Here is a 12949-nt window from a genome sequence, read left to right as displayed (position 1 = left end):
AGAAATTGTGTACTGTTATAATTCTAGTACAACTGATATTTCAAAAAAATCCAGTAAAACACTCTCGAACAACACATTGACATTAGACATCACTTTATTCGAGATTTAGTAGAAAAAAAGATGATTCGAATTGAATTTTTTGGTACAAATAACCAACTGACTGATATATTCACAAAAGCATTAGATTTTGAGAGATTCTCAAACCTTAGGAAACCTCTCAGCATGTGTTCTGTATAAACATACATAGATGTTATCTCAGATGTTACAACATCTCGGACAACCTAACATACATGTGCATTTCTAGAACTTAGACATACTGCATTTGCATTCATACTGTTATATGATGTGTTATCACAATGTTGCATAATCTTCTGGTGCACTTACAATTTCTTGTTTTATCTAAACTTAACACACTTGGATATGATTAATAATCTGAATAAATCACAAAGTAGTTGAAGGATGATCATGTACTCCATGACATTATCTCATACGAAAAGTGACTCAAAAAGATTGAGTAAAAAGAAAAATCAATTATGCATATGCTCTGTATCAGAAGAAAAGATGGGAAAAAGCTACCTAAAAGAGTCCAATGAAGACTGTGCTTTTATTGTGGGAGCTACCTCTTCTGAATTTAATACAAAGGGCAAAAATAGAAGAAAATGGAAAAAGCTACCTAGAGGAGTCCTAAAGAAGACCGTTCTTCTAGTGTGGGAGCTACCACTTCTATGATCAGAAAGTTGATAAGTCTTTTCAAGTGTGAAGAAAATCAAAATTGTTTTTATGGAATTGTGCGTGTTGTCAGAAGATGTTGCCAACATTTGTGAAAACACTTCATTTGTGAACATATCTCATATTTGTTTTCATGTTTCTATTTATGTTACATTTTGTTATTAGCCATAAATAGGTCATGCATAATCATAACATTGTGAATATTGTTGGTCAAGAGGGTATGCGTATTTCAACAGAGAAAATTCGATGAAAATCCGGATTTTGCTAGAAATCCAATATTTGTGATTTTTGATGGTTCAGTGGTGTTAATTCGATGTGGGTTTCAATTCTGGAATTTTTTTGAAATGATTCTTGACGCAATTATTCAGTAATTTTTTATAGTGATTACGAGCTAAAGCTGATCTTGTCTCCTATGAGAACTTAGTTTCTAACTATCATCTAGCTATGGAGGTAGATGTCCATTCTGGACAAAAAAGGGGGGAAGATGACTCAAACTCAAGGAACTGTGAATTGAAAAGATCACATGATACCATCTATCTGATACCTTTGCTTGATTTCTTTGTTGATGTTCTTTTCTGTTATAGGTGTTTGTTTCCCTGATGTGTTTCTGTTCTAATGAAATGAACTGTTAATGATTTTTGCAGGTGTTGTCTCAGGTGTTGCCAACAAAACGAACAACACCCGTACCAACTTGATTTTATTTAGGGGGAGTAAAATTCTGATATTAAGGGGGAGTTAACTGGAGGTCAACTGAGAAATTGAGTTTGATTTGATTTTGTCCAGAAAGGCAAAAAGGGGGAGACTGAAGAGAAATATAATTTTCATATTAAATTGATTTTCCTAATATTATTTTTTCCTTGTCTATTTGATTATGGTTTTGCCTTTCTAGACAATTATGTTAAGATTTTATTGTGATATATTTTCTTCCTTAAATTTAATATTGATAAGATTATGTGGAATATTTTGTTTTACTTTTCTAGATATTATCTTTGTGATAAATATCTTCTAGATATAATATTTATGATAATGATTTACATGATATGGTATTATTGATTTGTTTCTATTGTTGGTTGTTTTTAGAAAGCTTTATTTTCTCAAAGTGTTGAGAAAATTGATTTTTGTAAAAATCACTAGTGATAGGTTTTTGTGAACGGTTAAGTTTTCTAGTGATTAATTTTTTCCATAAGGCACCACACAAGTATTTATACTTGTGCATATTTAATCTTGTCCATCTATTTATTTAAAGTGAATTTGTGTTATTAATTTTCCGCTGCATGTAGATGTTGTCCGAGATGTTGTAACATCTGGCACAAAATTTAATTCTGATAAAACACAAATTTATTATTTTTAATCTTATTCTGATATTTTGATAATCTTTAGCATCTGTCAGACAAAATAAACCTAACATTAATAATTCAAATGCATGTGGTTCGCGTGGACCTCTAAATTTTCGAGGCGTTACACAACATAAACATACAATTATTTTCAAATAATATAAATTATTTATTTATATCATTTATTTAAATATTTTAGAACATTTAATATTTTTAATCATGTAGTTTACGTGGACGGGTTTCATATATCACACACACACAAATAAAAAAAGAAGTCATTACATTATATTGTTCAAAGAAGTTGTGCCCTATAATTAAAGAGATGTGTTGGGCTTTAAGTGTGGAAAGAGTGAGCTAATTAACAAGTGAACTTAACTCTGTTTTTTGAGAAATTGCTAAATAAATCTTGTGTGTACTCATTATGTTTTACTTTTTCGTCAATTATTATTGATTACGGTAATTAGAATAAAAACTCTAGTCCTGATAATTTATCGATACAAAATTTGAAAAAAAAAAAAGGGTTACATTTTGCAATTAATTCAACTTAAATAACATTTATAAATTTTAGATGTTTTGATACATTTAAGTTTTTGCTGCTTGACCAAAAAAATGTGCCTATCATATTATAGTGACTCTTAATTTCTTAGAGTCATTATTTTGGAGTAGGTGGCGTATCTATCTAATATTAGAGTAGGTTTTAAACAGAATTTAAATTACAAATATTTAAACAATTAAATTAAATGGGTACCAAATAAAGGCATTCAAGTCACCTACTACAACAACGTAGTTACCAGTTACCAAACGGCGCCCGAGGATATAGGATTGTGTGGTTTTCATACCAAGTCCAATGCTTGTATTTAGACACCAATCCAGACATTCCAGCTTAAATCTAATGTGATAAATTATATATAACAAAAGAATTCATTACATCGTAGCATTCGATGTAATGAATTAAAGAGGCGTGTTGAGTTTTGAGTGTGAAAATCTATATATATATATATATGTATATGTATATGTATGTATGTATGGTCGGATTAAAATTCATGGCAGCTCTAACATACATCTGTTTCTTCTTGTCTTTATTTAGAACATAATTCGAGATGGCTCCATCAGGCGACTACGATCGCGGTATAATTATTTTCGTTGAAATTGATATCTAAGTTGGATCCAAAATGAGTCTATATTATGAGCTCTATCGATTTGATTGAAGTCGTGGACTGGCTGGTGATGTTGAGTTTTCTTGTTTGAGTTGATTCAAACAAATGGAGAGGTGTTTTTAGTCACAAGTTGCGTCTCTTTAACCTTCCTTCTTATTTATTTAATAAATTCATTCTAGTTCCGAACGTTTCAAGGAGTTATACTTAAATCCGAATTTGGAGTGGAGCTACCAAAAATCGTAAACATCAATGATAGATAGATAACACGTTTTAAAGACAGTATTCAACTCTTTTTTAATTTTATACCCATTTTGACACAATATTAAAGATTCTTTTGGGAAAAACACGTGTACATATATGTTACTATGCAATTTGATTATGTTACATCTGGATATCTACTTTTAGAGTATGTCTCATGAAAGATCGTCACGAATCTCAATCTGTGAGACGGGTCAACCCTACCCATATTCACTATAAAAAGTAATACTCTTAGCATAAAAATCAATACTTTTTCATGGATTATCCCAAATAAAGATCCATCTCACAAAATATGATTACTTTTATTATATGCATAACTGTTAGATGGTGTGTGCCGGTGACCCCTTCTTTTTTGGTTGGGTTCATCCCAAAACATGGTCTCTTTTTTCATCCAACAGAGAGTATTACTACACGATAGTCTGAGACCCTTATAATTTTTGAATTTGGATAATTCTGAAGTTAAATGTGGATTTGTATTGTGTGATTTGGCATGATAAATAAGAGATTGAGATTGAACTTTGAAAGAGAAAAAAACAAATGTGGTCGTGAAATTGAGAAAATCTTAATTTTTTGGGAAGTATTTTCTTTAGATTCACATTTGAGTTTATGTTCCTGGTTATATATTCTTATTTTACTTGATTAACGTCATGTTTTAGAATCGAATTGAAGATTGAGTAATTAAGGAGAAAAAATTAATCAATTTGAAATGGGAATTTTATGGTTTGGTTTGTTTTCATTATGGTATATAATTTTCAATCTTTAAAAACAAAAGGAAAAAACTTGTGTGAGACGGTCTCACGGGTCGTATTTGTGAGACGGATCTCTTATTTGGGTCATCCATGAAAAACTATTACTTTTTATGCTAAGAGTATTACTTTTTATTGTGAATATGGGTAGGGTTGACCCGTCTCTGTGAGACGGTCTCACATGAGACTCACTCAAAACAAAAACACGATGATCTTTTGACTTTATTTTTATTAGAAAACTCGTTTTCATAACACATTATATAATTTTTATTCGAATTTATTAAGACTTTCAGAAAATTAACATAATATAGTTTAAAATTTTAATGCACATATTTCTAAATTATCGATGAAAAAAATTTGCAAGATCCGACGCTCAATTTTTTTTTTTTCTTCTAATTTTAAGCCATACATTTCACTCCCAAAAATGTTTTTTATAAAGAAAAAATTAACTTTGTTTCTGAAAGACAGCAACTAAATAAAAATAAAGATACCAACTAATTAGTTTATAAATTTCAAATTTTTTCCCCAAACATTGAGTTTAGTTTTACTTAGCATAAAAGTAATGATTTCCGTTGCCGGGACTTGAACCCGGGTCTCTCGGGTGAGAGCCGAGTATCCTAACCAACTAGACTACAACGGATTTGTCTGGTGCAGTGTACAGTATAATATTTATTTTATGTTTATTAATCATTTATAGTCATAGGAGAAATTTGTATGCGAAAAAAAATCGATTTATGTGGTGTGATTAAATGATATGAAGTTTGATATATTAGTTGAGTGTGGATTGAACAATGAATTATCATATTATTAACCGCACCAGACAATATCTAGTGTTTGTTACATATTTTTTTATGATAATTATTTTTTGTTTGTTTTTTGTATTTTGCAAATGATGATCTTGTATGATAATATCTTATAAAATAATAACAAGATCATATTTAAAATCGAAATTTTTGGGAGCCATGTACCAACGTTTTTCAATCATTTTACCCAATACTCCTGGCAATACTAGTAGTAATCAAGAATGTTGTTTGCCTAAGTCGAAAATTATACGAAAAACACGGTTTATTTCATCCTATCCATGTGGGCATTGTCCTCATAATAATATGGATGACCACGATTTGCTCATGCATATATAGGACCTACTCTTTTTTTTTTTGAAATTTTATGTGTGACAAGATCTTATTCGTTGAAATGAAGTGAGGGTAGTGCCCACATAGGTAGGATCTCATCTACCATGAAACACCTACAAATTATAAATCTTTAGATATAGATGGTTTACATTTGAAGTAATTTGGTACACAAACAAATGACCCCTTCGGGACTTGCTAGATCTCACGGCATGTTAATTGGATGGAAGAATTAATTGTGGGTAGGTGATGAACAAATATGTTGTTGGTTCGTATCAATTGGCTCACACAAATCTTGGTTGGTGCTACGTCAAATTCTGTTTCCACAACTAATATAATTTATTATTGAATAGGCTAGGATCCGACAGGGGAATTCGAATAATAAACAATCACGACAATCAATCATCTTAAATCTTACATACTATATTGACCAATTCTTTTCCCTACATTTTGCACTTGAAATATTTAGTTAGATGTTATGTACGTATGTCTAAACCTTATATGTATTTCTTTAATAATATAACATCTAGGTTTATCAAGACACTATTATCTATGTCATCCAAATTTCGATTAAGCTATGTTAAAACCATGAGTTAACAATTAATATTACTCGTTAAGATTGAGACTTTGACTTAACTTAACCCTAAAACATAACTCTTATGCTCTGTTTGGTACGTGTGATAGGATAAGTAAATGATTAATAATTAGAGTGATTAAAAAATGAGATATATGGATTAATAGTGTGGTGAGATAAATAACATGGTGTTTGGTATGATTTTAAAATGATGGATTAATTTTGTAAATTTTATTGTAATGACCAAAATACCCCAAATGCTAATTAAATATATATTCTTAAAATAATTGGATAGATAATTAAATATTTATAATTATAATTTACGTTTATTAAAATTGATTTAAATCATTAAAAAAATGAATTAGAATTGAAAAATATTTATTTTCATAAAAAAATTAATTAACAAGATTACAAATTTATAAAAATTTAATTTAAGATAGATTTGCATTACAATTTATTTTCTTTAAAATGATTAAAATAATTAAAATATATGAAATTAATTTATAAAAATATATATAAAAATTTAAATATTATATTAATTATTAAATTTTCATTAATTTTAATTTTCATATTATATTGAAGAAAACAATTCAAGGGTATAATGGTCAATATACAATCTTATCATGATCACTATTCAAAAATTATTAATTATCACACCCTTTGAGAAGTGATATTTAATCACAAATAACATTAATAGTGTGGGCTTTTAATAATAATCAAGGGCCTATAGTTTAATAAAAAAACGAACCAAACGCGAGATATCATGTCTATCAAACATAGCCTAATTTAGTTAGAATGACGTCTCAAGTCTAAGTCTCAGTATCAACATTACTATATGATTTAGACTTGAGGGGGGAAATTAAAACCTATTGACTTATCGTGTTTGTTGTTGTGAGGATGGAAGGTAGGCCCAAGAAACATTCATTATTAGTAGGTTAATTCAATTGTGTGGAAAATGTATCTTCTTTTCATCGTAAATGTAAACGGCTAATAAAATTTAATTCTTTTGCTCTATTAGATAATTTATTTTACGAAGAAGTTGAGGAATTTTTTATGGCTTCAAACTAGAAAATTTAAAGATCCCATCGATTTTACAAGTGATAGTAAACTGTATCTTCCATGTGCATCGATTTCACACCATTCGTTTAAAGAAATTGTCGACTTCGAGGAGATTGACGATCATCTTTGTTTGTTGCACTAAATACAAAAAATAAAGTTTGCAATGGTTTTTGTCAATTACCTTGACGACCATTATAAATAAACAATAAAAAACCATGAATTTTCTTAAAAGATCATTAATTTTAGATAGATTTTTCATCTCTTTTACAAAAAAAAAAACATAAAGATTGAAATGGTCTTTTCAAAAACTACTTCATGACTATTAAAAACACGAAAAAAACACGAATTCTCTTATTTTAAAATACAAAGAGTTTTGAAATATCGTTAATTTTATATAGATGGTCCATGTCTTTTACCATTTTAAAATATAGAGTGATACTCCTTGGATGTGCCTACTACTCCTGGCCCATTACTAGCTCAAATGAAAAGCAGGCTCATGACGGATCCATGTATTTCTCTATAAATACCAAGGCTTGAGTGTTTAACTCATTCATTCAATATAATATTTTTTAACAGTACCTTTAGTTGCTCCCCTTATATTTTTCAGTCACTGACTTGAACGTCGGAAGGTCTACGTCAGGACACCCTCCTGACCCCCTTTTAACGATCTTATTCGTGATTTCAGGCTCAGGACAATCTCGAGACCTGCGTCTGGACTAATTTTCCGTGAGAATCATAAAAAGTTTTAAAAGATCGTTAATTTTAGATAGATTTTTCATCTCTTTACCTTTTTCTCATGCATGGTACACTGTGTGGATGCTTATGTATAAATGTATGTATATCAACTTAACTATAAATGCATGTATATCAACTTAACGGCATAATTGTCCCATAAATGACATCAACAACTTCAGTGAATGGGTGAAATGAACTATTTTACCCATACTTCCCTACACAGTCTCTTCCTTCTTGGCTTCTTGCAAGATGAGAGACTCTCTTGTACTTTTCACTAATCCAGAGGGGAATTCAAAGTGAAATTTATGCACAAAATCTTGGGGGTGTTTTCTCCTAATTTAAGTTAGGATTTGCCACGAAATAAGCTAAAACACCCACAAATGGAGCATTGATATAAGTCGTGGGCTCGGACTTCCTGAAATCAACTCTATCATCGTTGTATGTATCATCTTCTTGCGGTCCACCCACAATAGCCCCAACCAACACGTTCGGATTAGGATCCGATGAGTTAAAATAAACCGAACCCTCCTTGCAACCGATGGATTGTGGATGATCTTTGATCGAAGGGATCGAAGAGCCACGGTGATGAATCCTTTGAGGGTAAATACTACTGTATCCAACCATATATGACATTCCCTTGGGATTTTCTCCAAGAATGTAATTGACTTGCCCCTGAGCTATTTTCCTCATCCTCAAAGGAGTAATGCTAACTTCACCACAGTTCACAATTTGCGACGATTTTTCCAAATAATTCGCGTACACGAGTAAGAGGAAGGAGATTGAAGTGGCATGTTGTAGATTGCTTCCACCAGGCCTGTAGATTAGGCCACCAGGAGTGAACTCTATATGGGAAGAGGAAGACTCTGGTATTAATGTACATATGAAGCTATCTGCTGATGCCTTGTATGATTCGAAAGCATAGTTACTGCTTTCGATTACTTCCTGCAAATGAAAATCATCACATATTTACATTGTACCAGTCCTTACATGCTCAAATCCTTGAAAAATTGAGGATATTAACCTTGGAAACAAGAACATTTAGACCAGCATGTTTGTTATCCCATCCGAACTCGTTGATGTTTTCATCTGCACCGAGCGTTTTACCGTTGTTTTGCAAGTAACTGAGGTAAGAATCACTCTGTGAAGCTTTTCTTAGCCATGCTGCTCCCCAGAGCAACTCATCCTGTCAAATTCAATTAAAAAAAAATCACAAGTTGCTCATACAAGGTTGAGAACTAGATCATCTGATACATTACTTTAATGAAAAACTTGTCTTTATTAAACCAGAGGAGAAATATCATCCTATAAAGCGACTCGAACCATGATCAGGAGCATAGTACTGCGAAATAATGACATGTAAAAGAAAGTGCTTAGGATTAGAATGCTGGCCTGATATCCATCAAAGTCACAGTAAAAAGGGCAGACCACATCTCTAATATTCGAATTATCACTGTAAGCACCGCGATAGCTATCTGCAAACTCGAAAACTCTGGTGGCAGTTCTCAGCAATGTCTCGGCATAACCGGGATCAGACGATCTGAAAGCCATAGAGGAAGCAGCAAGGGCTGCAGCCGTCTCGCCTGCGACATCAGAGGCCGGATTAGGTGCATCTACTGCGTACACTGTCCTAGCAGTGTCCATATCCTCGGGCCTTTCCCAACAATTATGATCATTAACGGGATCCCCGACCTGCCAAATTGATCGTTGGATGAAAAATGGAATGATTTAACAAAATCCCATTTCAAAATACAGAAATCCATTTATCATCAACCGATTTTTCACTAGTTTTTCACCCACCACATGAATTCCAGCAGTGTAGTATGTATACGCCAAATATCAAATACATAATAAAAATTAAAATCCAAAACGTAGACCTATTATCCAAATCTTGACACCAAACTGAGCTTCACGCATTCTTAGGCATTATTGGTTGTGTAAATATTTTTTTATTTTATTCTTTCACTTTACTTTTTCTGTAGGTCAGTGCAGAAGAACTGTGGGTCCCCAGAAGTGGTCCAAAACAAACAAACCCACTAATTGAATCTTCTTCTTCATAGGTGAGGAGCCAGTTTTCAGAAACTTATTGATATTACAGGTATAAAAAATTTGCTACTAAACCATTGATTAATCATCTATGTTCATAAATTTAACATTGGTCACATATTCATAAAACTTGAACAAGTACCCATAAAAATATTGACAAATTGCATTCCCGAGTCTTTCGATTAAAAAAAAACCCACACACGAAACTCCAATCTAAAATCTTTAGCATATTAAAATTTAAAACCCGTTTTAAATTATGTTTCACATTCCGAGAATTCATGCTAGTTTTCTTGTTCTTTAGATCTTTAAGGGACTAATGATGCATAATTAGGATGACCCCATATTTTATCTTTCTAAATATGATGCAAATTAACGACCAAGAAAATTGTTCATCTTCCCCTTTGATCTACGAGAATCACTAACCTGGACAAAAATGCGATTGGGTTGAGAAACGGTTTTCAACAAGTAATCTGTGGCCCATCGAATTGCCACAAGAGTATTCCTCAGCTCCGCCGGCGGCATGAGCTCTCCGAACTCCACCACACTCCAAGCCAGCATCGTGGTGGTGAAGGCCATCGGGAAACTGAACTTGATGTTATCTCCGGCATCGTAGTACCCACCGGTGAGGTCCAACGCCACCTGCCACCCGTCTCCCAGCCCGGAATGCCCCCGCCACGACATTCTCTGGTCCGCCGGCAAGTACCCCGCTCTCTGTCCCTCGAAAAACAAGATGGACTTCGACAATGCGTCGGCATAGTCGTGGTAACCCACGGCGGAGAATGGTAATTGCGGCAGAAAAAGCAAGAGAAAAACGTGTGCACAGTGAAAGAATCTGAACACTTTCATGGCTGATTTTTTTCCACTTTTAGGCAAGCTGGCTGGCCAAGATTTTCACAGATGGGAGGTGGAATTGAAGAAGAAGGGGCTCTGAGGTTCGGTAGCTTTTATTTTGGCGCCGCATTTGAGAGTTGTTGCTCCCAATCACGGGGTGAATTCGCCGACACGACTGTTATTGTCAGTTGGAAATCACATGCCGGGGAGGGGGAGCTTCAGTCTCTGCGCCATATATGGGACTGACCATTGGTCCAAACGTAATCTTCCTCCTATATTGTTACTTTTTACTCCATATAATTATTATTTTGTGAAAATATTCAGATTTGAACTTACCATAAGTATACATATCATACAATTACTCTTATTCTATCGTTCTTCCAATAATATAATTATTTTATTTCATTACATATATATATATATATATATCTTATTTTATGAAACAGATATCTTATTTGGGTCATCCATAAAAAAATATTATTTTTTATGCTAAAAATATTACTTTTTATTGTGAATATCGGTAGGGTTAACCCGTCTTTTAGATAAAAATTCGTGATACGGTCTATCAAAAGACCTTCTACTCTAATATGAAATATAAGAAAAAATAAAATAAAGATTTCATTCCTCATTATCCAATGAGAGCTATTAGGAGAGAAATTATTATAAAATTTATATTTCTGTTGCTCCTTTTTTCTTTGTTTGAGCTCCCTCTCGGTTCTAAGAATACCATTTATCCCTCAAAATATTTAAAACTCAAAAATACTCTTATGTATTATATTATTGAAATAAAAAAGAAAAGGAGAATATTTCTTCCCTCCATTTTGAACAAACACAACGGAGAAAATGAAGAAAATTGACCTATAAAAGCGGACAAAAGAGAAAAAGAATGTTAGAATAATATAACTCTTTATCAAAAGCTTATCGATAAGACTCAATTCGGAATCAGTGACGATAAAAGCGCTGAAAATTGTGTTTTTATTATTAAGGTTTTTACGAACAAGATTCAATCTCAACATGATATATCGTTTATTTGTAATTGCACTTGATTTCGTACTGTATTTGGTAACTCAACTTGATTTTTAACAAAATGGATAATAAAGAGTGGTTTTTCTACGATTTTGTTCATATGGGCAATTTATGGTTTTTTTGTTGCTCGATTTTTTATTAGTGTGTGCTAGTTCAAATTTTGTTTACACTTTTAGATTTGTGGACATATTCTTGAATTTTAATTTTTAAGTTTACACCACATCAGTGCTTGAAACTCATGAATTTTTACACATATTGATCGAAATCTAAATAATACTCCATTATACCAATGTGGTGTTCAATTTTTTGAAACTGATATTCTTCTTATTATGTTTGAAATAACTGATGTCGAATGACAACAAATGTCTTGATTGATTAGTAATTTGTATGAAAATTCGGTAATAAAGAGATATTCAATTGAGTTCCACTACACATGCTCAATGAATAAATTAAAGTTGTGTCTTTATTTTTCATGTTATCAAGCTTTTATGTGTTCTATGAACATTTTTTCTGCCTTCAAATAGGATTTCCAATAATTCCGCAATTACGATCCAAAATATGTGAAGTGTTCGATTTTAGAGACGTGATTCTCAAATTTAAGGTGTTGATTCTAATAAACTAGGAATTTTGTATAAGATATTTCATTGTCCAATGATTTATCCACAAAGGACTCAATTATTTCTTAGCTTTAATATCATTGTTTTATTTCTTATCAATATTTACCTTTTAAGACACCCGTTGGGGAGTGGTTGCAAAGATAACAACCTGTCTTGCCTCGTGCTATTATGAATGGGGTTATGAGGAGCGATTCTGAATATCTCTCTTGTTCTATATATCTGCTCGCACCTAGACATGTTTTGGAGTCTGAGAATGCAACAACTCACTTACTTTTAAATGTATTTGGGATGGATTGGGATTGTAACGGGTTTGAAAAGCTTTGGTTTTGACATCCATGGTGAAAGGAAAAATAATCTTGAATTTCAATATATAATTTATTCTTTGAAATAATCTTCTCTTTAAATTTAAATTTTCTTATTTATAAGATTGTGTGAAATATTGGTTTATAGGGATTTTCCCTTGAGATAAGTAATAATAATTAAATCCCTAAAAAGTTAATAGTAAAATTGTAGTCCAAACTATTTCTACCTATTGTGATAAATAAGCAAGAAACATGGTATGGAGAGGGTAAATAGACTGTTATTAAAAAATCTTCAGTACTTTATAAAAAGTTAGATCATATGTTGATTCTAAGCAGCTGTTAGTTTAGAATCTATTTAATAAAAAATAGGTGTCAAAATTTTACTTGAAAGTGTGCGAAATTATTTAG

The 12949-nt window shown here is 32.0% G+C and overlaps 1 protein-coding gene and 1 non-coding gene across 2 annotated transcripts; both read right to left on the bottom strand.

Moving 5' to 3' along the window:
* Positions 1-4791: 4791 nt before the first annotated feature.
* On the bottom strand, positions 4792-4864 carry TRNAE-CUC (transfer RNA glutamic acid (anticodon CUC)). The gene has a single exon. It is a non-coding gene; the product is annotated as a tRNA-Glu (tRNA).
* A 2971-nt stretch (positions 4865-7835) lies between these two features.
* On the bottom strand, positions 7836-10863 carry LOC140828106 (endoglucanase 24-like). Its single transcript, XM_073191091.1, has 4 exons — positions 10189-10863; positions 9112-9411; positions 8744-8905; positions 7836-8664 (listed from the first exon to the last, which is right to left on the bottom strand). Exons 1-4 carry the CDS (start codon positions 10609-10611, stop codon positions 8056-8058), a joined length of 1494 nt encoding a protein of 497 aa, XP_073047192.1. The 5' UTR covers positions 10612-10863; the 3' UTR covers positions 7836-8055.
* Between the last annotated feature and the right edge of the window lie 2086 nt (positions 10864-12949).

This window comes from Primulina eburnea, chromosome 1 (assembly GCF_022965805.1).
Source record: "Primulina eburnea isolate SZY01 chromosome 1, ASM2296580v1, whole genome shotgun sequence".
Classification (NCBI taxonomy): Eukaryota; Viridiplantae; Streptophyta; class Magnoliopsida; order Lamiales; family Gesneriaceae; genus Primulina; species Primulina eburnea.
Note: the sequence above shows the minus strand (reverse complement) of the source record. Positions and strands in the feature narration are given on the sequence as shown.

What these genes read in the sequence shown, in the direction of transcription:
- LOC140828106 (XM_073191091.1), bottom strand. Translation starts at nt 10,611, where the DNA reads ATGAAAGTGTTCAGATTCTTTCACTGTGCACACGTTTTTCTCTTGCTT. An exon ending in CCAATCGCATTTTTGTCCAG is followed by an intron (nt 9,412 to 10,188) that starts GTTAGTGATTCT and finishes TCAATTTGGCAG; the next exon opens with GTCGGGGATCCCGTTAATGA. An exon ending in GTGACTTTGATGGATATCAG is followed by an intron (nt 8,906 to 9,111) that starts GCCAGCATTCTA and finishes TGAATTTGACAG; the next exon opens with GATGAGTTGCTCTGGGGAGC.